The sequence below is a fragment of the Dermochelys coriacea genome, chromosome 7 (assembly GCF_009764565.3).
Source record: "Dermochelys coriacea isolate rDerCor1 chromosome 7, rDerCor1.pri.v4, whole genome shotgun sequence".
Classification (NCBI taxonomy): Eukaryota; Metazoa; Chordata; order Testudines; family Dermochelyidae; genus Dermochelys; species Dermochelys coriacea.
Genome location: NC_050074.1, coordinates 103,833,901 through 103,860,531, shown reverse-complemented (window position 1 = coordinate 103,860,531; position 26,631 = coordinate 103,833,901). Strand labels below are relative to the sequence as shown.

At 40.8% G+C, this 26,631-nt stretch overlaps 1 protein-coding gene across 1 annotated transcript in view; it reads left to right on the top strand.

Moving 5' to 3' along the window:
• Window positions 1-2,405: 2,405 nt before the first annotated feature.
• DOCK1 (dedicator of cytokinesis 1) overlaps window positions 2,406-26,631 on the top strand; it is a 578,721-nt gene continuing 554,495 nt past the window's right edge. The window contains 1 exon segment of the mRNA XM_038408546.2: window positions 2,406-2,607. Coding sequence (XP_038264474.1) covers window positions 2,562-2,607 — 46 coding nt within the window. The 5' untranslated portion in view covers window positions 2,406-2,561.

Here is a 26,631-nt window from a genome sequence, read left to right as displayed (position 1 = left end):
GCTTAGCTCCTTTGTTCACCTGTCCCGCTCATAACTGAAACACCCCACACACGGAATAGCCGCTAGACATACTCTAATTTTGAGAGAACCCCCAGAACTTTGGGTTTGGGAGTGATAATCTCCAGTCTTTATAGTCATAGAATGGATCCATAGAGAGAGATAACTCCAGGGAAACTCTCCCAGACAGCCTGCTGGCAAAGACATTGCCAGTCTCAGATACTAGACTATCTTCTTATCACCTCTTTTCTCTGTGAAGAAAAGAGAAAGAAGAACTTAGGGCCAGGAGAAACAGGATAGCAGTTGCTTTGGAGGACACTATGGCAGAGAAAAATTGGGTTTTGGAGGGAAAAGAGAAGAATTTTAGTTGCTTTGAATAGAGAATGAGAGGCAAACAGGCTGGTTGCTTGTAGGAATAACATAGGAATAGGGTGTAGGCTCACTGTCTACTCACCCACCTTGTCTCAGCAGAATGAGGGTATGTCTACACTGCAACTGGGAGCAAGCCTCCAAAGCTGCATAGACAGCTTCAGATTAGCTTGGCTCAAAACAGCACACTAAAAATAGCAGTGTAGATGTTGCAGCTTGAGCAGCAGCTCTGGATCTCAAGCCCATACATCAGAGCCCAGAATTATTTAGTGCAGCAGGAGTGGCAATATTTATTCTTTATCCATGCCATAGAATATGAAGGGCTAAGACCAAGAATTGATCCATGTGGCGGATCTGGAATTCATAGATTCCAAAGCCAGAAGGGACCACTATGATCATCTAGTATGACCTCCTGTATAAACCACAGGCTGGAGAAGTTCTCCAGAATAATTCCTGTTTGTGGCTCTCATGCACTTGGATATGCCAGGGTCCAGAATGTATTGGTGTAACAGGAGCAGCTAGACTTGTTCTTTATTTAGGCTTATAATGTGGGGGATTCAGGTCAAAATTTGTCTGAAACCAACATACACCTGTGGTGAGCTTATGCTATGCTCATCCTCCAAGTAAAATGGGGACTCAGATTTTTTTTTTTTGTACAGTAGCTAGGCTTGTTCCGTTTCTGATGGTACTAATGAGGGGGGGGGGAGAGGGCAAAAATTGGCAAGATTGAGGTAGATCTGGCTTCTTTTTTTTCTGGTTTCTTGGTGACAGTGTTGTTTGGGCAGGGGCAGTAAGTTGGTTTCTTGGAGCAGGTGCATTTGGGCAGGGGCAGGCAGGCTGGTTGTCTGAAAACAGGTTGCTTTGGTTTTGGGCAGGGGCATCAATGCGGGGCTGGTTTCTGGGGGCAGGCTGGTTTGGGCCAGGGCAGCAGTGGGAGGCTGGTTTCTTGGGGCAGGGGCAGCAGTGGGAGGTTGGTATTTTGGGGCAGGCTGGTTTGCGCCGGGGCAGCAGTGGGAGGCTGGTTTCTTGGGGCAGGGGCAGCGGTGGGAGGCTGGTTTCTTGGGGCAGGCCGGTTTGGGCCGAGACAGCAGTGGGAGGCTGGTTTCTTGGGGCAGGGGCAGCAGTGGGAGGCTGGTTTCTTGGGGCAGGCTGGTTTGGGCCGAGGCAGCAGTGGGAGGCTGGTTTCTTGGGGCAGGGGCAGCAGTGGGAGGCTGATTTCTTGGGGCAGGCTGGTTTGGGCTAGGGCAGCAGTGGGAGGCTGGTTTCTTGGGGCAGGGGCAGCGGTGGGAGGCTGGTTTCTTGGGGCAGCCGTGGGAGGCTGGTTTCTTGGGGCCGGGGCAGCGGTGGGAGGCTGGTTTCTTGGGGCCGGGGCAGCGGTGGGAGGCTGGTTTCTTGGGGCCGGGGCAGCGGTGGGAGGCTGGTTTCTTGGGGCAGGCTGGTTTGGGCCGGGGCAGCAGTGGGAGGCTGGTTTCTTGGGGCCGGGGCAGCGGTGGGAGGCTGGTTTCTTGGGGCCGGGGCAGCGGTGGGAGGCTGGTTTCTTGGGGCAGGCTGGTTTGGGCCGGGGCAGCAGTGGGAGGCTGGTTTCTTGGGGCCGGGGCAGCGGTGGGAGGCTGGTTTCTTGGGGCAGGCTGGTTTGGGCCGGGGCAGCCGTGGGAGGCTGGTTTCTTGGGGCCGGGGCAGCGGTGGGAGGCTGGTTTCTTGGGGCCGGGGCAGCGGTGGGAGGCTGGTTTCTTGGGGCAGGCTGGTTTGGGCCGGGGCAGCAGTGGGAGGCTGGTTTCTTGGGGCCGGGGCAGCGGTGGGAGGCTGGTTTCTTGGGGCCGGGGCAGCCGTGGGAGGCTGGTTTCTTGGGGCAGGCCGGTTTGGGCCGGGGCAGCCGTGGCAGGCTGGTTTGTGGTGGCCTGGGCGATCGTTTTGGGGTCCCTAGGGGAGCCGCACACCCGCTCTCCCCCGGGCCGAGGCAATCTGGGCGGACGCCTGGCAGGCAGTGGCTGCTCCAGCCGGGCTTGCAGGGGGCTGGGACTCCCAGTGCTGACTCCGCCCGCACCACATGACTTCTCCATCCGCAGGAGCAAACTTTTCCCGTCCCGCGGCTGGAAAATGGCGGCTTAGGAGCAGAGTCCCCGCATCCCATCCCGGTTCGGCGGCTGCCGTCGCGGCCCCCAGCGCCTGCCTGGCTGAGAGCCTCCCCCAGCGGCATGACTCGCTGGGTGCCCACCAAGAGGGAGGAGAAATACGGCGTGGGTGAGGCCCTCTCCTCCGGGATCCCGCTTGTTGCGCTTTGTTTGCTCGGCTCAAACTTTGCCCAAGTTTGTTCCTTTCCCGGGCGAGTCCGGAGTCTGCGCCGCCTCCACCCCGCACGCCTCCTCCGCCGGAGCGTTTCCTGCTCCCGGCCTCTCCCCGGGGGCCGGCAGCCTTTTCTCCCTTTATTTCCATGCCGGGGGCTTATTGTCCGCATCGGCGAGCTCAAGGGGCGGGCGAGCTGTGCTGCTGGGATTGCCCCGCGCCGGAGCTCGTGGCTGCTTCAGCCCTTGGCGTTCAACAGGGGGGAGGAGGAGGAGGTGGCGCGCCCGCCCGCCCGCCTATTCCCTCGGCCAAGGCCTTGCGTCGCGGGGGTGGGAATGGGGAGCCGCCGCCGCCGCCGCCGCCGTTGTAGCCTCTCTGAAACTCGCATGGGAAACCGCATTTTCTCCTCGGGATTGGCTTGCACTGCGGTGCTGGCAAGTTGCTAGCTGGGCATTCTTGCCACCCTCCTTAAAAAAAAAAAAATCTCCAAAGTTCTGTCCCTCCCCAGGACAAGCCTGGGTTTGATTTTTTTGTCGTCTGTGACCTAGGATGAGCCTCTCTGTAGCCGAGTCTCGTTCGCTGAGTCAGTTTTTCTTTTACTTAAGCAGCCTAGTTGCAGAGGGGTTCGACTCCTGCACTGTGAGCGCCGGTGTTACCGGTGTATTACGGGTTTGTTACCCCCTTTGGATTTGCTGCTTTGAATTTCTTAAATGCCTGGCTGGGAAACATGGGAGACGGTATATTTCAGTGGTCACGGCAAACGAAGCTGTTGGGGGTTATTGCCCTGTCACTTGGTTTTTTTTTTTTTTTTTTGGCTCCATTTTAGATGAGTGTAAGGGGACACAATTGTTACACAGTTTATTTCAGATTTATTGAAATAGCTCTCTGCTGCTCATAGCTGAATAAAATGTAAAATTCCAGAACTGATTCCAGACATTTTAGAGGGTGTTTACTTGACTTAGTTCCTCTCCCTTGGGAGACCATTCATGCATATTCAGGTTTCAGAGTAGCAGCCGTGTTAGTCTGTATTCGCAAAAAGAAAAGGAGGACTTGTGGCACCTTAGAGACTAACAAATGAATATTCAGTGCATGAATTGTAGTGCCTACCCTGCACAAACGAACGTTTTGACAACACTGAGTGCTGGCTGACTTTGCTGTTCCACATTAAGAGAAGCAAGGTTTGGGGGTAGAGGGAGAAAAGGGCACCCTATTCTGCAGAAAACACTATTTTAGATATTTCTCAATTTCTATCTTTCTTAAATGAGAGAGAGAGGAACTACAGCTGGCTTTTAATTAAAAAGTCTCCATAATAAAGTCAGCGTCTTGGCAGAATGTTTAAATAACCAGAAACTTTCTGAATTTCAAGGTGGACCATTTCATCAAAAACATTTGCTATGAGTAGAAGGGAGCAGGCTATATCTTGCATATGTAAGAGTGTTTCTTATGAGGAAGGAAATATAAAATCTGGTATTCCATTTGGAGATGTTAATGTGAGAAATTTTTTTCAATTTGTGGATTCTTTTAGAAATATTGCTTGCAAATGTGAAAATGAATTTTATTTCATCTGGTTCAGTGCCTAAACCTCTTTTTTTTTTTTTTTTTTTTTGGTATTTATTTACTTTTTATTGAAGAACCACTGTATGTAATGGAGAAGGAAGTTCTGAGACTGGGAGGAGTATAGTGAACTTCAGGGGTTTGTTTTTGGTAGTGCATAGCTTTAAAAATTTCATGTCTTTGTGTTAGATCCTGGTTTAGTAGTAGCCTCTTACTACCTAGATAGTAAATGGAGCGATGTTTTATGTGTAAGACACAACTTCAATTATAAGGAAAATAAAAAAGGAAATTCAAAAATTAAGACTACTAGTGGATCATTAACTCATCCCAAATGTATCTAAATACAGTATTTCAGATCACATTGTATATAGATTCACTTCTGTATATTCTGCAACTTTTTTAGGCATGATGGGATGAATTAAAGGGGATGCTATAAAGCTACTCGTTTATATTCACGTATGGATTTTATGTAAGGTCTTTTACAAGTACAGCAGTGTGTAGTTCTGTTTTTCTGTCTCTTCTCCAGTAACACCAAGGTGCAGCTGGGAAGTTTAATGGTAAAGAACAGACAGTTAATTCAGTTGTTGCTAATATCTACTGAAATCTAGTTAACTGAAAGTTTAAAAGACAGATGCTTGTCTGTTTAACTGGAAGAGTCATAATGGTTGAGTATATGTAAAATCTAGTAAATATGGGTGTGTTTAGTGATCTAGTGGGCGACTTGGAAAGCGGATTAAAGTTTGAACTGCAAGCTTCATGTCTTGGTTTTTGGAATACTGGGATGTAGGACCACTGCTAAGAGGCTAAAAATTGGACGAGGAATCTGGAGAGCTTGCTTTCCAGGAGTCAAAGTGATGTCTTTTACTTTGGGGATGCGGTGGAGTAGAGGGTAAAGTTCTTTCACTAAATCTGGGTATCCATTGTGGGGAAACTATCACATTTTAGAGATCTAGACTTCACTGAATTAAAATTGAAATACTGCTTTAGATATTTATAAAAGACAGAAGTATTTTGGAACTGGCTGACGTACTAGTGTTGAATCAATGTTTTCTCTCTTTAAAAATAGTTTCAGAGTCTGTAAAAGAATGGTGCAATATCTATATATTTCTTAATTCTAAATATAAGTTTCTAAATTCTAAGTATAAGATCTTAGAAAAACCTCATTCTTTTATTTGGTATAACAGCTTCCTGGAGCTCCCCCCCACCCCCCATATTAGCTGTGAGTGTTGATCACTAGCTACATTATGGAAATTCTCTAATGAATTTCAAGGGTGTAGGAATTGAAAAGAGATGTATTGTTGCTGTGAAGAACAGTTAGAGTTGATGCTAAGTGAACATAGATATTTTCATTTGCTTGCACTGTACTGTTAAAATCTGGCTCTCAAAACAGATTTAGGATGAATATCCTTTTTTCTGCATCACTGAATTTCCTTCTAAGGATGATTAATATATTCAATTTGGGTACATGAGTTTTTCATGTCTTTGTATATTAAACTAGGAGACTTCTGTGTCTTGCCAGATTTTGTTTTTGGGAAACCTAAAACTTCTGAAATGGTTTAAAAAGTGTTTGTGCATATCAATTCTGTATCAATAAGAAGTATTCTTGATTCATGGGAGTATGCTTTTTAACTGAACATTTTCATAGAGAGGAGATAGCTTCCCATTTAAATATGCATCTGTTTATGGAAAAATCAATGTGATGTAAATGAACATCTTATTATTATTATTATTTTTTTTAACCAAAATTATGTGCAAAGAAAAGCTAGTTAAAAGGTTGGTAATAAAGTGTTCCCACTGAGATTTTTGATGCAAGTGGCTCGACTGACTGACATTAAGTACATTAAAAATCTAAGATGTTAAAAGAATCTTGAAACATCTTTCTTCTCACAGCTTCCCTTTGCTGCTTCGCCTCTTTTCCATCTCTTCTAACTCTCTCTCTCTTTTTCCTTTCTTGTTGAGTGGTCTTTATTTCTACCCATATGGTGTAGCCTCTGACGTCAGGGAGATCTTGATGGAATTATTGCGGAAAATGATGGATGAAGAGGAATAGTTCTGAGTTTTCTAAATCAGTTGTCTCTTTCCATCAAAGAAGCAAAAATTCCTTTAAACAGCCTAACTACCTGCCCTGCTCTGTCTTGGAAAATGCTGTTAATAACATTGACTGTGGAACAATATGATCTGATGATTTGAGAGTAAAACAGGAACATCGATCGCTTCATCAATGGGATTGTTAATCCAACCGCAGTTGACTCTTAGTGATGTATATTAAATTAATATTTAACCCTCTCACTCTTACCATATATGTGCTACCCTTAAGCAGGAGTAGCCATCAATAGTGGTAGGATTATAATGCTCCTTACATTTTTGTTGTTGTTGTTTGTTACTCTGTTGCAATCATAGGAGCTCAGGAAAGTATTTTCTTTCCTTTGAGCTGTATGTTTCTGTACGTGACTAGTGTTTTTAATATATCAAGTTCCAAAAATTTACTGGCTATGTTGATATGAATCTCAATAATTTATTCTCTGTATCTGTACTCATGGGTAGTGGTGTCCGTATGATACTGTAGTATGATATAATGTCCCAGAAATGGTGTTTCCTCTCTACTAACTTAATCTTTTGGTGTGGGATTTATAAACCATCCTGCATATCCCATGCATGTACAAACTAAAATTGCTCCCTCTAAATGAAAGGCATTGTAATGCAGTTTATAAATATTATCACAGAATGCAGTTGTAAGTGTGACTCAGCTTCATTTCCTGCAGGAATACAGCACTTCATACCGGGGGAGATCAGCCCAGGAATGGGTGTGGGGGAATGTGTTGTCTCTCTTAGCAGACTGAACATCATTATTGGATTAACACAGAGCATAATTTAAACCACTGTTATGATCAGTAATCCTACAGTTTAATGAGGTTATCTTCCTTCACTCTCATTCCACATGTAATGTCTTAATTTTATATTTTGGCGCTCATCTCAAAACATTTCACAAAGATTATACACATAACACTACTGAAATACAGCAAACCCTGCGGGGCCAGCGAGATGCAGATAGGCAGGCCAGCCAGGTGGATATATAGCATTCTGCACACAATAGTGGAAGTGGTTTACAGGGGTCCAGAAACTCCATGTCTGTCTTATCCGCTGTGGTGTTGTCCCAAGTGATCATGAAACACACCTACACAGTTCACCACAGACTTGCCTTCGGTCTGGATGTAGGCACTGTAATTTTTGTGCTCTTCTGTCCTGGTCTGAGCTCGCCCTCACGCATGCCAAGAAGAGGAGCTAAATGTGGTGAGCTGTCTTAGAAGACTCAAGATAAGTCCACAAAATATAGTAAATCTGAGTCTGTGTAACTCACGCCTGCAGATTCAGTGTTTCCAAGCCTGCGCTTCAGCATCCACTCTGTGTTGAAACCTGAGCCTCAGAACTATGCTGCTGTGTCCCTTCTAGACTACGCAGACCTGAGTCAGAACTTCATCTTCTTTGGGCATACACTATCATATCCCAGGCTTCCTAGTGCCCTCATCTGCTGTAGTGTTGATTCATTGGGTTGTGAGAGAACTTGTCTGACTGTCCTGCTGGAGTTGACCAGAAGTGTTTTGGGTGGTTTTAACCAACCATCACATCCAGCTGATGTGACCATATGCTCCCAGCAGCTGGAGCTACTAACATGGATCCCAACCTGGTGGAAGAATTGCATCTCATGCTGTTAATCCTATTTCCGGATTCAGGTGGAGCATCTGCAAGATGCTGGTGAACATTTTGTTGGTAGTTTTTGACTTGCTGAAGGCACCTCTCAGCAGGGCGTACTGACATTCCAGCTATGACCAAGCTGATGCTGCTCATACCCATTGCCTTAGCTGCAGACTCCCACTATGTAGATCGGTGTTTCTAGAGCAGGGCTCCGACTGATGGGATCACATCACTATGTGGACCTGGGATGACCAGAACTTTTGCATGAAGAAGCGGATGTTCTTGGAGATTTCTGATCAGTTTGCCCCTTCCCTCCAGTGCCATGATACCTATATGAGGGAGGCCATGCCAGTCCAGAAATGGATCACTATAGCCATATGGAAGCTGACCACCCCCATCTGCTGCAGGTACAGGGCTAACCAGTTTGGAATTGGCAAATCAACTGTGGGGCTTGTTGTGGCAGAGATTTGTGATCAGGATTCTATGTACCCAAAAGTAGTGGACATTACAATGTTCTTGAAATAATTGCTGGCTTTGAGAGAACAGGCGTTGCAAACTGGGCCTGGGCCATTGGCGGGACTCCTGCGCCTATGGTTTGCTCACTGCAAGGAGCACAGGAGAACATAAACTGTAAAGGGCTCCAACATGCAGGGCCTGGTTGACCACAGGGGCAGATTCATGGACGCTAAATGTGGGATACACTAATAAGGAACTAATAATGATGTCAGGGTGTTCCAGAGATCAGGACTTCGGTATTATGGATAAGCAGGAATATCATTCCCACCGAATGGCATTGTTATAAATGGACTCGCTGTCCCCACTGTTATAGGGGACCCTTCTTATTCCCTGCTGTCATCCTTATGAAACTGTACCCTGATTTCAGAGGATCTGGTGAAAGAAGGTTCATCTGCTCACTCAGTGGCTGTAGGATGATGGTAGAATGTGCATTTGGCAGAGTGAAATCCTGTTGATGCTGCCTTCAAAGCCATTTGGAAACCATGTTGTCAATATAGTCTGCATTACTGTGTCCTGCACAATGTCTGTAAGGAGAAGAGTGAACCTTTTTGCCAGGAGTGGATTCAAGATATTTCTGGATTTCTGAATGGGTAAACACAGCCAAACAATGCACTTGTCATGAATGGTGCTGGATCCAGACACTTAACAGAAATCAGGGATGCTTTATGCACCCTCATAATGGGTTTGTGCAGTCCCATGCCTGATGGGGAATTAAATTGTATTTGAAGTTGCGCTGTGTATGGGTGTGAGGCAGCTTTGGGGTTTTTAAAAACATATTGGTATTATGAATTTTGTACACACTTGCATGAAATGTAAAGATATGTTATGCATTTTGTAAATATTGGCCAGGTACTTAAAGTTACAGTTTATGGATTACTGTGATAACAGTTTTTTAAAACTTTTATTATGATATTTCTTGAGAATGAGCTGATAACGTTTGGTAAAGTTTGTGCCATTTTTAACATTAGATATAATAAAACTTGCTTATTGTAGTCTTGTATACAAATTCAACATTTTATTTTACACATGTATTTACATGGCAATGTAAAAACCAGCGAAGCAGGCCAGCTGACATCAAAACAAAACATGCAACACAATAACCAAACTCAGTGCCAATCAGTAAAAGATGCATATAAACAGATGACACGGCAAACTATTTCTAGATGTCGTTTGTCTCTCTTTTCCTTGGGCTGTTTGGTGTATTTTACATGTGACATCTCTGGTCATCAGATTGCCGTGCACTACTGTGGGCTCAGAGGTGCCATTAGTCTTTCAATTTGCTGTAGTATGTTTTCAGCCTCTTTGTTTGCTCTCTGCTTCGCTCTGCTGTCAGCCGTTCAGATATAGCTTTGTAGATATGATCTTTTTTTTTTTTTTTTTTTTTTTGTTCTTGCTAAAGTCAGACCGCACCAGAGGTTAAACTGAATCTGGTTGCATTCCTCTGGCCATCTAGCCATGTGCTTGATGCTGGATAACTTGTTAGTGCTGGCCTGTGTTTCTAGTTGAGCAGTCCATGTAGAAATTAAGGGTTAAACGTCAAGCAGCTGCATTTGAACAAAGAGGTTCCTTATGGTTCCTGGAAAGTAATTGGGAAGTATCTAGACGGAAAGAGTGGGAAATGTGGCCCCAGGAGATCATGGGATAGTATTGGTGGACTCTCCACTAGATTTGTGTGTGACTCAGATTGGAGTTGCACCCACAGTGCAAAATAACTGGGCTTTGATCCACATCACAGTGGGACTTGGATTCTGATGCATCCCCCTAGCATGGTCCATGGGTCTGAGTCCAGAGGGGTTCCTGACCTGAGTCAGGCCAATTTCTGTGTGGAAGAATGGGGGGCGATGTTGGTCTTAAATCTGAGTCGGAGCTCAGAGGTAATGTGCTGTGTAGACATATCATTATGGTCCCAACTTATACTTCATAGAAAAGCTAGTGAAGAGACTCTCCAAGTACACTGGACCTCTGCTAATATTCTGGACCCTTTCCAGCTGGACTTTAAACTGGGGTAAGGTGCAGAGACAGTGCCACTCATGCTGGTGATTTATTTTGCCTTGGCCATGGTTAAATGTAATACTTAGCATTTGTGTAATGGTTGTGTATTCAAAGCACTGTCCAGATTCAGGGCTGGTGTTAGGGACTGATGAGCAGGGCAGCTGTCCTGGGTGCCTTCATTTGGGAGTGCCAAATCCTCATGTTTAATTTTTTGTGTGGGTGCTTTTGTGGATATGTGCGGGGGAACTGAAAATATTTTCTGCTCTGGACCACAAAACATTTTCTGCTTTGGGTCACAAAACATTTAGGATGGCCCTGCAGATATTTAATCCTGACAATACTGAGAGAGGTGGATCATTATCTCCATTTTATAAATGGGGGTAAACAGGTGGAAAGAAGAAGTATCTTGATCAAGGCACAGGACCGCCTACCTCCCAATCCTGTGCTTATACCTTCAAACTGCACTACCTTTCATGTCTCTGGTTGTTCTTTGGCATGCTGCTCTGAATGGCCAGCAGTTTAAAGGCATGGATAGTTCTGCTGCTGCTGTCTGCTGCGGTTCCATAAAATCTCACCCTTATTGCTCTGCTCTTGGCTTTGGATAAATTGGCCATTTTCTTAAATTCAAGGAGCAAGAGGATGATGAAGGAAGGTTCTCTAAATGTGGCAAGCCATATTCAAAATACTGGTGTGAGCATATAGTTAAGTAGGGTTTCACCAGGTGGTATCCATTAGCTCTGTAATTGTTGGACTAATAAATTATGCCAAATCATTTTCTTGGCATGGTATTTTTGATCTAAGTCTGTGGCCAGATGTGTACAAGCACTAGTCTTCTCTGCTATACCATGTTTATGTGACTTGGGTAAAAGAACTCTCTCTTTGGCCCTAAGAATACAGGGCATTGCTTTTACTTGAGGTAAGGGATACTAGCTGTTAGCTCTGAGCAGCACATTGGCTTGTGCACATACATGACTGTCTCATTTTATCCAACAAAAGCTACAAGTGTAACTTCCTGCAAACCTCTGATTTGAGCATCTCTTCAAGTTGCCGGTCACTGGTGACATCTTGTTAAACTTGCTGATGGGGCTGGTCTTAGGTTTTACAAGGTTCTGCAGGAAATAAGACAATATGGGCCTCGGGCAGATTTCAGGGGTGGTAAATTGTAGCAGCTAGCTGGGTCAGGAACGTGTGTGGTGAGGAGTATGTGGGAACATTTTAGTAATAGAGAGAGGGAGCTAACTATGAGGCAGTTGATCGTACGAGTGATCAAAAGGTTTGTAATTGCCTACTTTGATCACAATACAGAAGCTTTTAGTAACTGGGAGAATGGTTGGGTGTTTGTTCTAGTTCTAAACGGGTGTAAGGATATGGCATGGGAGTGGGTGCTGACAAAGCAGGGCTCCCCAAAAGCATGGGAACCTCGGCAGGCCAGCTCACTTCATTGAGTCAGACCTTCCCATTAGAGACAGAAGGAGAAAGATTGTTAGTATAAGGTTTGGGGCTTTGACAGACACCTATGATAGTATATGGAGGGCTATGACTAGCAGCTTATGGGGACTCTCCTCATAGTTTTGATTTGTAGAGCTGTTGATTTTACATTCATGGGTTCTGAGAATTATGCCAAGAAGAAAAGGTTCATAATGTATTACAGTGAATCCCTCCTCCCAGAAATGCAGGTTAGTTCTCTGACAGGTCATATAGGATAGTTAAACTTCTGCTGGTGGGGAACCTAGCTACAAGCCATGAAAGATATTAAAATACACATGAAGTATTCAGAGTTAAAAATGCAATATGGATGGAAGCTTAGGTATCTTAAAGCTGATATTTTCCTTCTCATGCTACTGTTTCTGTGTGTGCTAGTAATATCTGAGGTGAGTCAAGGACATTGTGCCAGGCTTAATTTGGAGTTTCCTGGTTTAAATAACTTATTGAAATTGCAACTGCTCACTGTGCTTTCTGTTAGATTATCTTGAGTGGCCTGCTTTTTATTGTTTGTGCTGTGCTAAAGCAACACTGCATTACTGCTGTTCTCTTGGGACTCTCATAAAAATGAGATGTGTATCTTAAGAGGTACTCCCAGAGAAATTTTTAAAATAATAATTGTAAACGTGGCTTGTGATATTAGTCTAAACCTATTTACTGTTTAAATAATAATAATAATAAAAAAGACTTGTTTTTTTAAGTCCTTTCATATATGTAATTATTTTGTGAGACTGCAGTAGGAAAAAGTACTGATAGTTTAATTCCTGATAGCTTTGTGCAAAATTGTACACTACATTTCAACAAGTAAATAAGGCCTCTTCCAAGCCTCTTAAAGCCAGTGAGGATCTTTCTGTTGATGCAAGTGTGTTATGGATCAGATGATCATGATTAAATTTCAGAATTTCCTCTGTTTGGGACAAGTCATGAAAGGAGCTGAGCTCTTGAGAATCACATTAAAGGGGAGTGCTCAGTCTATCTCAGGAGTTATAGTTACAGTATAATTCACTCTTAAATTAAAAAAGAGAAACAAAAAAGGCAAATGTACTTACAAACTTAGTTTCATAAAAGATGTGACTAGCATTTTAAAGGAAGCAATCTGATTTCTTCTGATATTTTGATTGGTGTCTGGTGTAGCTGTTCCCTGAAAGCTTTGAGAGAGGGGAATTTCCATTGTAATACAGTGATACATTTTTCATAAATATTAATGTCAATAGCTTCTGATTCTCCAGTGCCAAGGTGTCAGTTATGTATGTCCTTCCCTTCATTATAGTATACAAACTTATCCGAGTGTCTCATAGATGGAGTTAGATCTGATATGTTTGAGAGAGTTTTAAGGAATGTTTTAAAATATCTATTAAATTAGCCTTCATAAAATGCTTTCTTGGTGGTTGAATTACATTGTATGTATCTTTCTTGGGGCTTCTATGGAGGATTCTGTTTGGTCTAGGGTTGACAGTGGCAACTAGTTTCTCTGAATATAGGAAATACCGTCCTATGCAGGCAACTTACAATGCTGACCACCCCCCTGTCTAATTTGACCCCATTCTGGAGTGTGTGGCTTGTTTTCTTGGTGTAAATTATTTGACATGTAAAGCACTTCATATCACAGTAGATAAAAATCGTGACTTAAGAATTTATTTTTCTATTTAAATCACGTTTTTATTTCCATGTTGCTAGTTCTTTACTTTATCCCCATTTTATAGTCTTAAATAGCTGAAGTGGACCTTTTATATATATTTTTCAAGTTAGTAGAATTTGTTAGAATTTCAGATTTTACAGTTTGTTTTTAATCAAGAATTTTCACACTTAGAATGCTTATTTGTACTAGAAGAAAAGCAAGGCCAGGCTCTCATTAACATCCTTTCTGTGAGGGGAAAAAAACACACAAAATTGAAAAGCAAATAGTCTGTGCCATATTTGTGACCAGCGCCATTTTCAACATTTGAACTTCTACAAGTTGAGAAAGATTAAGTACTTGAGCCAAACTATACTCCTCCATTGGTGTTTGCAGTCGCTGGGACTTATGATCATTGCCTATGTCTTCACTAGAAAAAAAAAGTGCGTTTTTCAAACTGAGTTAGCTAACTCAAGGTAAAAATCCTAAGGACGACAAGGCAGTTTCTAATTTTCATGTGAATTAGCAAGTTGATCTACATTCAACATTTGAAAACTATAAACTGCCTTGTCTTCCTTGGGATTTGACCTTGAGTTAAAAACATACCTTCTTTCTTAGTGAAGACCAGGCCTAAGATATTTTTTTTTTAATAAAAAATATCATGTTAGCCCCTGATGCTGTAGTGCTTGCTTAACTTCAAGAACATGCGTATGTGCTTAAAGTTATATATCTGCTTCAGTGTTTGCAGGATTAGGGCCTGAAATTTCAGTATTTTATTTTTTCCCTATAGCATTTTTGTAAAAACTGGTCTAGTATCTAATGCCAATAGTTGCACTTAAAAAAACCAATATTTGTAATTTAATTCACTATAAACTTTAATCTAAAGTTGCAGTAGCAGAGATTTTCAAATTAATTTTACAAAGCCTCAGTCTGATTTAAGTCAGTGATTAAAAAAAGGTTTAAATCAATTATTAAAACTGTTGTGGTTTAAAAAAACGCTGTCCTGGTTCATGCTGAAAAGGCCTTTTCCATTTTGGGTATTAGGTATGTAAATATTGGATAAAAAGTTTAACCAGTTAAATGACTAAAATTATATCGTTTAACTGGTTAATGGTTAACGAAGGTCCCTCTGGCTGGCCTGGTGCAGAGCGGCAGGGGGCTGGGGTCCCTCTGGCTGGCCTGGTGTGGGGCGGCGGGGGGCTGGGGTCGCACTGGCCGGCCTGGTGTGGGGGGGCTGGGGTCCTGCTGGGGCGGCCGGGGCTGCTCTGGCCGGCGGGCCTGGTGCAGGACCGCCAGGGTAATGGTTAAGGTCGGTTAACAGTAAGCTTAATGCTTACTGGTTAACCGGTTAACATTTTGCATTCCTAATGGGTACCATCAAGTAGTCCTTTGCTTTTGTTCCATGCCTCAGAGGCAGAGGGGGGAAAAATTCTCCTGACCATATCTTTGAAAGGTTGATTGTCAGCTAGCACACTTTTGTGTTATGGCCACATGAAGCTCAGTAATCCGTGCAAGACAGTCTTCTTTTCCCTTTTTCAGGGCTTTCTTCATGGATCCTCATTTCAAGAAAGATGTTTTTGCCTTTTCTTCAGCTTAGCAGCAGTACTGCTAGCGAAAGGGTCAGTCTATAGGATTTTAAGGGAACTTAAGAATTCTCTGCTTTAGCACTGTTGGTGGTTGTATTGGGACCAAGTGCTCCAATTAAACGGTCCTGCATGGCCACTGAGCTCCTAGCACCTAGACTCCCTCCCCCACTGAGCAACAGCAGTGGTCACAGGTGTCTGAGGAGCTTTTTGGACAGTTTAAAGCAGGTACTGGATTTGTAGGTATTCCCAACATCCACTTTAGCTCCCTTCAAATGAAACTGAGCTTAGCTACAAGATAATGCAACAGGCCAGTTAAAAGGAAAGGAAATGCCCAGGATGGTACTTTTCCGTCAACCCTCTCTAGACTTCTTCTGTGGCTGGCTCCATGTGTCGTACATGTTGGGGATGGAGAAAGCTTCTGATTCTCAGTCCGTTCTTCTGCTCCTGATTGCTCTTCTAAGGGATCAGCCAGGCATTCTGTCTTCAGTGGCAGCACCACTTTCACCTGGCTTGAAACTCCCAGTGACTTTACATGTAAGCAGCCTTTAGACTCTGAAGATCCTCCCCCCCCCCCCACTTATTTTGGCCCAAAGCTTCAGGCCTAAGTCCTCAGTGGAGATCCAGACTGCACTCATTCCTCTTCTCTCACCCTGTCTCCTGCAGGATCATAGCAGCCGCTGGTCTGGTGGTTGCAAGTTGTCCTGGGTCCTTCAAGTTTCCTGAATAGCACTCAGACGCCTCAAAACCTTCTTGGTTCCCACACACAACTTATCACAAGAAATGAAGACCTATTAGCAGCAGAGAGGTCCAACAGTCTTCCTCATTTGAAGAGTTGATGAGCGGCTACAACCCTTTTCCAGTCATCAGCAGAGGCCTAAAAAATAAGGTTGATGAGTTGGCAGATCTTTCTTACTGTTGTCAGAACTCTTCTTCATGGCTGTCCTTAACTCAGTGCCTTCTCAAGATTAAACAAAGGAAGAAAGGCAACCAGTCCTCATTATGCTAGAATTTCTGGAGACAATAGTGGATTTGAATTACCCCATCCCAGAAGAAGGGGTCCATCGGCACAGTTATTCAAAAGCTATACTAGGTGCAAATGAACACCTCAGTTCTTTTCCACCCCCAAGATTGACTCTTCTTTCTTCATCTTGGCCAGGACTGCTTCCAGTACAGGTAGATCCTAAACTGAATGGATAGAGCAGAGGCCTTAAGGATTTTGTAGACCGAAAGATCAAGAGCCTGCTAAAGAGGGGCTTCAGATTTCCTGCAGTTACCTTTCTAAATTGCAGAAAGCCCATCTGTACTCGACTGATGGAGCGTTAGGTTCCAGCATGGGAGAAGATAAAATTTAGGGAGGTAAAATTAAGTTAGTTATCTTTAGCTATCCTGTCTGTGCGGTTTACACTTTTGCAGCAATACTTTGTGTAATGTTAGACAGTTGGAGCCTTTTGCCAGAATTAATGCAGAATTTCATTTCCATTAAATTGCTAGTCCTCTGATAAGACTTGCAAATTATTTTAGAATTACTTAAAGTTCATGGTAAGAGTTGTTGAGTTATGAGGACAGTTTGATTTTCTTATAATAGGATGTTTGTTCACTTGTGGAATTAGATTTAAAAAATGTTCCAGTAATAATTATATCATGCAGAACTTAAAAAGTTTGAAGAGTACAATTAATTCTTAAACATACCTTTTTTTCTAGCCAGTGAAAGAAATCCTGTATTGCACTACTGAGCATTGTGTCATAGACGATAGCTGATATCACCATTTTCAGCTGTAGAATTTACCAACTTTTCTTCTCTAAAGACAGTAAAGAAATATATACAAACTTACTGTCCTGAAGACGTTAATTGTATTATTGATTTTATACTTTAACCTATATGTTCTGATGGAGTCCTGTTTTCAGTGTCCGAAAATGATCGTTTTCTTTAGTACTTTACTTGTTCTTGGGGCCCATTATAGTACTACAATCTTATTGGCAACATGTGACTGGAAGGTAAAGTATCACAAGCTGAAAATATGAATTGTATGCCAACACTTTTTGTTCCTAAATGTATAAAAACGTGACTGATTATGCTCAGCTTACTAAGCAGTCCAGATCTCTCTCTCTCTCTCTCTCAGTAAATTGCCCTCAATATTGTTTACCACCTTGCCAACCTTTGTGCCATATGCAAACTTGATCAATGGTTTTATATATAATAAAAATTTTTTTCCTGGTCACTGATAAAATTACTGAGTAGCATTGAACTGAGAACTGATCCAGATGGAATATCCCTAAAATCACTCTTGCTCACTGATGATTCCCCATTAACAACTACATTCTGAGATCTATTCATTAGCTAATTTTAATCCATTTAATGTGTCATATCAATTTGCATAGTGCAAATTTCTTAATCAAAATGTTTTGGCTACTTAGCTCTAGTATTGACAGCTTAGAGAGGTCTTGACCTTTCACCTTTCTTGTGCCAGCTTTGTGCTAGAGGCTCCTGAGGCTAATAAATCATCATTGATAATTCTAAGGGAACTACATCACCTATTTCTCCTTATCCAAGCCATTCCTGTGTAGTTTCATTTTGGTGATGATTGCAAATCTCAGTGAGGTTGTTCTGCAATGTAAATAATTGCATTGTGACTATGCTGTGCTATTTCAGCAAAAGACCCTGTTCCATATCTGAATTGCAAATGCACCATTAGCCTAAAAGGTTCTTATAAAGTTTTATGCAATACTGTACATTTTTATTGAAAGCCTTTCAGGATCAAGGATCCCATGTAGCTTTACAAATTATCTAGGTGGGTCACTTTATCTACTACTGATATTCATCTGCCCATGGGAGTGAAACATGACATCTTTTTAACAGCATTTAGCAACTCTACAGAATGGTTTAGGACTTGGAATTTGATTGGGTTACCTGGTTTAACACAACTGCTCCTGCAAAAAGTTCCATGTATCTTTAGTAATCAGAATTTCAGGTTTACATCTCATACAAAAGTCCAAACCTGTAGCAAAATAGTGTTCTCATCTAGGATTTTGATTTGGTATTGATTCAGAGGAAAGAGTACTGACTTGCCAATACCACTTATTGTAACATCTTCGTGTTTTCTATTCAAATATTGATCTTGCCCAAACTTGCTTAATTTGGAGCTGCTGATTCAGTAATCGTTCAAGGTGGTATGGCTATATGCTATATATATTTAACAGTTTTGTGATATAATACTGTGCCATTGGAGTATCTGCTTTGGTGTGTGGAAAAGCTGGTAGAAAAAGGAAAAGGGAAGTGAATGCAATTCAAAGTCAAATGAATGTACTCTGTTAGGAAGGACTATTGTTCTGCTTCCTATCTTAAATGCAACAAATGTTGTAAGATTTATTCGCTGAAGTAAATGTGTTTATGGATCGTATTGTTCAATATCAGCTGTAGACCATTAGATGCACTTTTCCTAATCATAACATTGAGTCTGTTACCGGATCAATACGGTAAATACCTGTATATATGTGTTTAAATTTATCTAAAGAATCAACAATAGATGATTTATAGCAGTGAATGGAAATGAAAATGAGGAACTAGTTCTAATCCATATTTAAAGGATTTATTATATTAAAGATGTCTGTTAGTTTTATCTATGTACTTCTACATGTTATAATGTTGACACTTTGAATAAGGCAACAATGGCAACTAGTCATAGTCTGTACAGGATTTATGGGCTGCTGTTTGTCGGAATACTCTTTCTTTGGCAGGAAGATGGACTGGATAATCTAATAGGGCTCTTTTATCTTCATCTTTATTCCATTAATGTTTACAGTTTAAAAGCTAAGGATTTTTTTTTTTAATTTGAAGATTTTTTTGGCTCTAGTTCTTTGCTGTTTGTACAAAGGTTATTTTTTTAAATATTGCAACAAAAATGTTGCTTTTTACGAGACTAATGAACGCCTAAAATAACTATAGAGATATTAGAATCATACCAGCTTGGAGGGATGTATAAAATCAAGTATATTCTACCTGAACCAGTGCTTGTTCAAAATTTGGTGAATCTGGAACCTGTAAGTAGTAATTTTTAAACTAGGGTTGTAAAAACAAAGTCTAATGTATTTTCCTTAGAACTAATATAATTTTTGCCATGTTTATATAATTAGTGCATTAAGTAAACTCTTGTTTTAGCATAGAAACTTGGGTAATATAAAAAGTAGTCATTGCACAATTTCAGTTTTAGCAGTAACATTTAAAATGTCTGAAGTGCATTGCCACTATGTATTTTTGTAACAAAACCAAGATAATGCTGTTGAGAGCTATTATATGTAATGTATCTGTATCTATATGAAAAAGCAAACCGATGGATCAACAACCAAAATAATTATCAGCTGTGAAACTTGCATTTTTTCTATACAACATTTCATGGTCCTGCTGCTCTGTTGTAATCTACTGGTCATATTGTTGCAGCATGGACTTCACAAAATGTGTTTCAGTGGCTTGTATTGTTTAATATGACCAGAGGGCATTGGAACAGCAAAGATGTCTGAGAATCTGTTTTGATTCTCATTTTTTTTTTCTTTTATTAAGTGGAAAATGTAGAAAAAGGGGATTGTATGGTTTAAAAAAAAAGGTTGCTATTAAATTAGCTAAAAGCCTAAATAGTCTTAAAAGCAATGATTAAAGAATCATGTGAAATACAGCAGTTAATAGGTTGGTACGGGTATAAATATGTACCAAAATAAAACTGCAAGCTTCTGGAGCATTTTACACCATTCTTGACTAACACCTATCTATTACTCACTCTAGCACAAGTTAGATGCAAAATGCATAGGTATTGGTGGTATTTTACTCCTTGGCCTTATTTTCTGTGGCTGTTTGTACCAGATATCACTGCGTCTGCTGTCATATCAGGTTGAAATTTTCTGCTTAACCACTTTGTAATTTTATGCTATGCAAACCAAGGAACTTCTGATTTTTGAAGACATACTTGATCAGAATCCAGGTTAGGCTGCTAGTGCTGAGGTGCTCATTCACTTGTGATAAACTCTCTCCTGGTACAGTGACTGTGACCCAGGTGCCTCTTTTAGCCTCTCTGTGACAGAGGTCATATTATCAGTCTAAGGGGACTGCAGAAGAACTAGCAGTAAGGAGTGAATCTGTTGGGTATTGTAGTTGTATATTATCAGTTAAAGAATTTAGTTGCTTCATTGGGATTTTGTTTAAAGTAATGTGGGGAGAAGGCAGTGTATTAGAAATAAACTGAAATGGAAATTGTTGGTAATATAAGAAATATTCCTCCAGTGGCCTTTGAAACAAAAATATGTCTAAACACTGGGCCAGATGGAAGTAGCTCATGATATGAGTTTATAGGATCTTAAACCGACAGATGGTGAACAACTCAAAAGGTTGCACATTTTCAAAAATCTATTGGACAGAAAGAAAGAGGAAATCTGTCATGCATGTGAATTCAGTAGACTAATCATACCAAACAAATATAAATCTTCAAGGTGATTATTTGAAATGTTCAGGGAATACTGTAATCCGTACTAAAAGCTACAAAAATATTCTATTAAATAAAGTTTTGTTAGGAGAACAGTAAGACTGTGTGGTTAGTCATCTGTAAGTTAGGAAATATTATAGTGTAGGTTGTCTGCAACCTTAAATAGTACCCCTTGTGAGTATTCATTACAATACAATTTTTAATTAGGTTGTCACATTTCAGGCCAAAAACACAGATCAGCAGAGGCAAAGAGTGGGATTTTGAAACAGTGGAAAGTGGAACAAAAGATGTTCCTTCAGTGAAGCCCTGAGATTAGGCAGTGGTGACCTCCCTAACAAAGGAGGGTAGTCCTTGAAATGGGGGCTGTTGTCTTGCTGGGTTGTGATTCTGTCTGTCTGACCCCACTGTGCAGTAAGGGCTGACTGAAGGACTGGCCCTTTGTTTATTTTTTCAGCTTTAGAATAATATTTGAGCATTTTGTTTCATGTGACTGTTCTCTGTGTGCCAGATAATCCATGCATAATAAAAATCTAAAGGAAACAGTACTTGTATGCTTAAATTTGTAGTATGGAACACAAAATAATTGGAGATGTTATGGTGTATGTGTGTATGCATGCACACCTCTTTGGAGTTTGCAACTAATGGTACACTAGATTTTTCTAGCACTGTATCCAACCTTACAGGTGAAAAACAGTATGTTGTATCTGATAAGCAACGTGTAATCATGTAATTAAAGGTGGCTTTTGTAATTAGGTTTGGAAGGATTAGATTTGTAATGGTAAATGTAGATAAATGCAGTTTCACCATACACATATAAATCAATGGAAAAAAAATTCCATCACTGATGATCAAAATGTATAGCTTGGCAATGTAAGAAAATATTGCTTGAGAAATTATCAGTTTGATTTAAAGATACGTACAAAAACTTATCAAGTAACTTTCAGCCGACTGGGGCTTTGCTTGCAAATAGAGCAGTCTGTGTTAATCTCTGTAAAATGGGTTGTGAAACACGACTAAGCATTAGAAGGGACTAAAACAGAAGAAGATACTAAGGATCTGTAGTTCGGCATGTACAGCTCTTGGAATGTTCTAATGGGAAAATGGAGAAGCTGCTGCTCAGACACCAGTTCAACAGCTAAGGTGGCAACCAAGTTTATTTAAAGGCATTTCTAATGTGGTCATATCCATATAGTCTGAGTGGGGGGGGACCCCCAAACCTTCTGACGGAACCAAAGATTTCTTCATTCTACTGTATTGTTATAAACTGTTTATCTTAGGTGAATTTGTCAGTTTGTGCTTATAACAAGTCATTGGGACCAAGAATATAGAAGGATTCAAAACAGGATTAGACACTTGCATGGATAATGTGAAGATCTACAGTTACATAAGGTAGGATTAAAAAATCTAAAGGGACATAAATCCTGTTTCAGGGCATGAGACAATCACTAACAGACAGAGGGTTTTCCCTGTGTGGAGACTACTCCATAGTTGTCCACCAGGCTTTCTTGCATTTTCTTCTGAAACATCCGGTACTGGCCACTGTCGGAAACTGACAGGATTTTAAACTCGATGAAATGGTTTGATCCAGTCGGGCAGTTCCTGTATATTACTCTTAGGAGTAGCAGCATTTAATATGCATGCAAGTCCTAAAAGAGTGATGACAGATTATGAATATTTGGCTGTAGTCATGCATAAAATGTTGATGATGTAATACAGTAGTTATTTGTTTAGGCTACAGACAATGACTTTTTGGCAGTGAATTCTGAGTATACCTGATATTATTTTCTTCTTTGCTGTGTTAGATTAGTTCTTTGAGATACTATTAGGTCTTCATAATGACCTAATGTTTTCACTAGGTTTTTGTTTAAAGCATGTCTTTGGGGCACAAACTCGCCCTCACTAACTTTGTTGAAACTCACTTTCAGCTTGTGCTAAACTTCATGTGTCTGTATGGTGTTCTGCCAGAAACAGTCTCCTGAAAGTAATGAGATGAAGAAATTGGGCATATTGGAAAGAAAATAATTTAATTACAGGGGGCCTGTTCAATTTCTCAGTAAGTTGGGGTTTGTGTTGTGGGGACGTGAGGTTGGTTTTCTTTTTGGCCACCTCACCTCAAAAAACAAGCTGAAGTTTCTAGAACAGATAAATTGTGGCCTCAGTAAAAGCTGATGCCTTTGACTGTTTTGCAAAGTGTGAGGTTTTTAATGTCTGAATTATTTATTATTTAAACCCATAAGAACGAGTATGTAAAGTCCACACAATGTCACTGCATGAGGCTTACAACTTAACATTCCATATTTGATCAGGCCAGGACACATGGAGTTGAAGATAGCCTCATGTGAAGAAGCTTCTACCACTGAGACTCTTGAATATCTAAAATATTGCAGGGAATTTGTAAATTCTTTGAGTCCAGTCCTTGTGCAATCCAAGACAGGATGCAAGAGCTATAAAAAGTTTTTGCACATGAAAGTGTAAACTGTTTTGGTCAGGGACTGCCTGTTACATGTTTTACTGTGTCCACCACAACAGGGCATTGGGCTCCAGGTGCTCTTATAATACAACTGAAGAAAAAATAGGAAAACCAAGTTATAAAAATAACTTTTTTGGTAAAAATTAGCTAAATCTCAGATTAAAAGAATAAAATACTGTAGCATTAATATTAAGAGAGAGCAATTAATTACTAAAATATAACTTTTTAAAATTTAGGGGAAGTTTGTGACGTCTTAGCTCTACCTCTTTGTGTCCGTGACCATCCCATCCCATCCCATCCTATATTCCATCTGTACACATCATAGCTTCTTCTATAATTTTGTTATTTCCATTCCCAACTATACCATCGTACATTTGACACATTAATGTGCAAGCAAAATTCATAACACTGAAGGCATATGCTCTGATACTGTTTTTATGAGCCACATCAATAACATAAGAATGGCCATACTGGGTCGGACCAAAGATCCAACTAGCCCAGTATCCTGTCTTCCGACAGTGGCCAAAGCCAGGTGCCCCATAGGGAATGAACAGAATAGGTAATCATCAGGTGATCCATTCCCTGTCACCCATTTCCAGCTCCTGTCAAACAGAGGCTAGGGATGGTGTACATCCTGGCTAATAGGTCCATCAATGGCTATCTTCCATGAATTTATCTAGTTCTTTTTTGAACCCTGTTATAGTCATGTCCTTCACAACATCCTCTGGCAAGGAGTTCCATAGGTTGATTGTGCATTGTGTGAAGAAATACTTCCTTTTGTTTGTTTTAAACCTGCTGCCTATTAATTTTCACTTGGTGACTCCTAGTTCTTGTGTTATGAGGAGTAAATAACATTTCCTTATTTACTTTCTCCACACCAGTCATGATTTTATAGACCTCTATCATATTCCCCCCTTAGTCATCTCTTTTCCAAGCTGAAAAGTCCCAGTCTTTCTAATCTCTCCTCATAAGGCAGCCGTTCCATATCCCTAATTATTTTTGTTGCCCTTTTCTGAACCTTTTCCAATTTTAATATCTTTTTTGAGATGGGGCTACCACATCTGCACGCAGTATTCCAGGTGTGTGTGTACCATGGATTTATATAGAGGCAATATAATATTTTTCTATCTTATCTATCCCTTTCTTAATGATTCCCAGCATTCTGTTCACTTTTTTGACTGCCGCTGCACATTGAGTAGATGTTTTCAGAATACTATCCACAATGACTCCAAGATCTTTCTTCAGTGGTAACAGCTAATTTAGAACCCATCATTTTATATGTATAGTTAGGATTATAGCATGTGCATTTCTTTGCATTTATAAACATTGAATTTCATCTGCCATTTTGTTCCCCAGTCACCCAGTTTTGAGAGAGCCCTTTGTAGCTCTTCGCAGTCTGCCTGGGACTTCACTATCATGAGTAGTTTTGTATCCAAAAAATCTGCAAATTTTGCCACGTCACTGTTTACCCCTTTTTCCAGATGATTTTCTGAATATGTTGAATAGGACTGGTCCCCATACAGACCCCTGGGGGACACCACCTTTTACCTCTCTCCATTCTGAAAACTGATCATTTATTCCTACCGTCTGTTTCCTATCTTTTAACCAGTTACCAATCCGTGAGAATACCTTCCCTCTTATCCCATAACAGCTTACTTTGCTTAAGAGCCTTTGGTGAGGGACCTTGTCAAAGGCTTTCTGAAAATCTTAATGCCCTATATCCACTGGATTCCCCCTTGTCCACATGCTTGTTGACCCCCTCAAAGAATTCTAGTAGATTGATGGGGCATGATTTTCCTTTACAAAAACTATGTTGACTCTTCCCCAGCAAATTATGTCCATGTATGTGTCTGACAATTTTGTTATTTACTATAGTTTCAACCAGTTTGCCTGGTACTGAAGTCAGGCTTACTGGCCTGTAATTGCCGGAATCATCTCTGGAGCTCTCTTTCAAAATTGGCATCACATTAGCTATCCTCCAGGCATTTTGGTACAGAAACTGATTTGAATGATAGGTTACATACCACAGTTAGTAGTTCTGAAATTTCATATCTGAGTTCATTCAGAACTCTTGGGTGAATACCATCTAGTCCTGGTGACTTATTACTGTTTAGTTTATCACTGTTTCAACACCTCCTCTAATGACACCTCAATCTAGGACAGTTCCTCAGATTTGTCACCTAATATTATTAATTTTGTCACCTGATAGCCTGTTTATCTGCTGTATTCTAACTCAAGACCTGTACCTGATCCATCTGACATTCTAGCTACAGGTAAGAAACCACAATTTGTTCACATATTATGTCTTATTTCCCCAGCAGCCGCTATCTTGCATTGAACCTCTTTGATACCGTCAAGTCAGAAGAACTAGAACAGACAAATGTTCCCCTTCTCTGGTCACAATAGAAAGACCACTAGGACTCTTATTCTTCCTAGTGCTTTGTGTGTATCTGAGGAAAAATACGCATTTACTACCAGATTTCCACTTGTACCTCACCCACTGGATAGATAATGGTAGCTAGCAATACAATGCCTGGTTGTCTACAACAAATTAGAGAGGGTGCAACTTTACGTGCTGCACACAGTAGGTAAAGAAGAGATGATGGAAAAATTACCATGTGGCCAATGTGCAGTGTGTTGGAGACAGGCTTAAGATTATTTGTAGAAGGTACAGGTCTTTTAAACTTGACATCTCTAGTTTTCTAATTTTTTTTTTTTTTTTTCTGAATTATCTGTTTTTTTTTTTTTTTTTCCCCTGCGGTAAGTCTTATCAATTTTTGTTTAGTCTGGGAATCTGAATTTGGGGTGGGCAGGGTGATTGGAGGGCATTTGGGGCTAATTAGCATATAAATAGACAGGAGGGAGGACGTTTGCTAGGTTTAAAAAAAAAAAAAAACTTAAAAAAAAAAATCCTGAAGCAAGAACTGAATTTAATTCTTGGATATATTTTGTTAGTTTCCATCTATTTCTGCCTGCTCTATTTAGGTTGTAAACTTTCTGGAGCATGGATTCTCTCTCTTACTATGCAATATCTAATGTGAGGGCGACCCCAGTTGTATTGCCATTGACCTCCTTAGGGCTCCCTTAATATAAATAAAAACAAGAGTGTGCTAGTTGTTCTTCTTGTAGAAGGACAGTGTAGCGCATAATTTTCTTAAACTTTTAAACTTTAGTTTCTTATTGGCTGGCTTCTGTGGCTTTTAAGATTCCTTTTTCATAAGCGTTTTTAAAATTTAAATAATATACAGTTGCAAAACCACATTTTGCATTTGACGCTAACACATTATTTTATTTTTCTCAGCACTTGTTGTAAAGTATAAAACCGAAGGCAGAATGAAAAGGAAAATGAGGTCCCTGAAGTTAAATAATGATTCATCATTAATCATTACACAAAATAAGCTCGCTGACTTGTGTATTAAAAGTGAGCTGATTTTTCAGGACATAGAAACTTTGATTATCAACAATAGATGTCTGTCTTATCATTGCCTTTTATTCCTTAATAGTCTTGTCTTGAGATGGACGTTCACAAACTGAAGATGAAGAATGAATTGAGTGTTTAACAAATTGAGTACCGTACTATGTCAAGCTCTATGCGTAATGCATAGA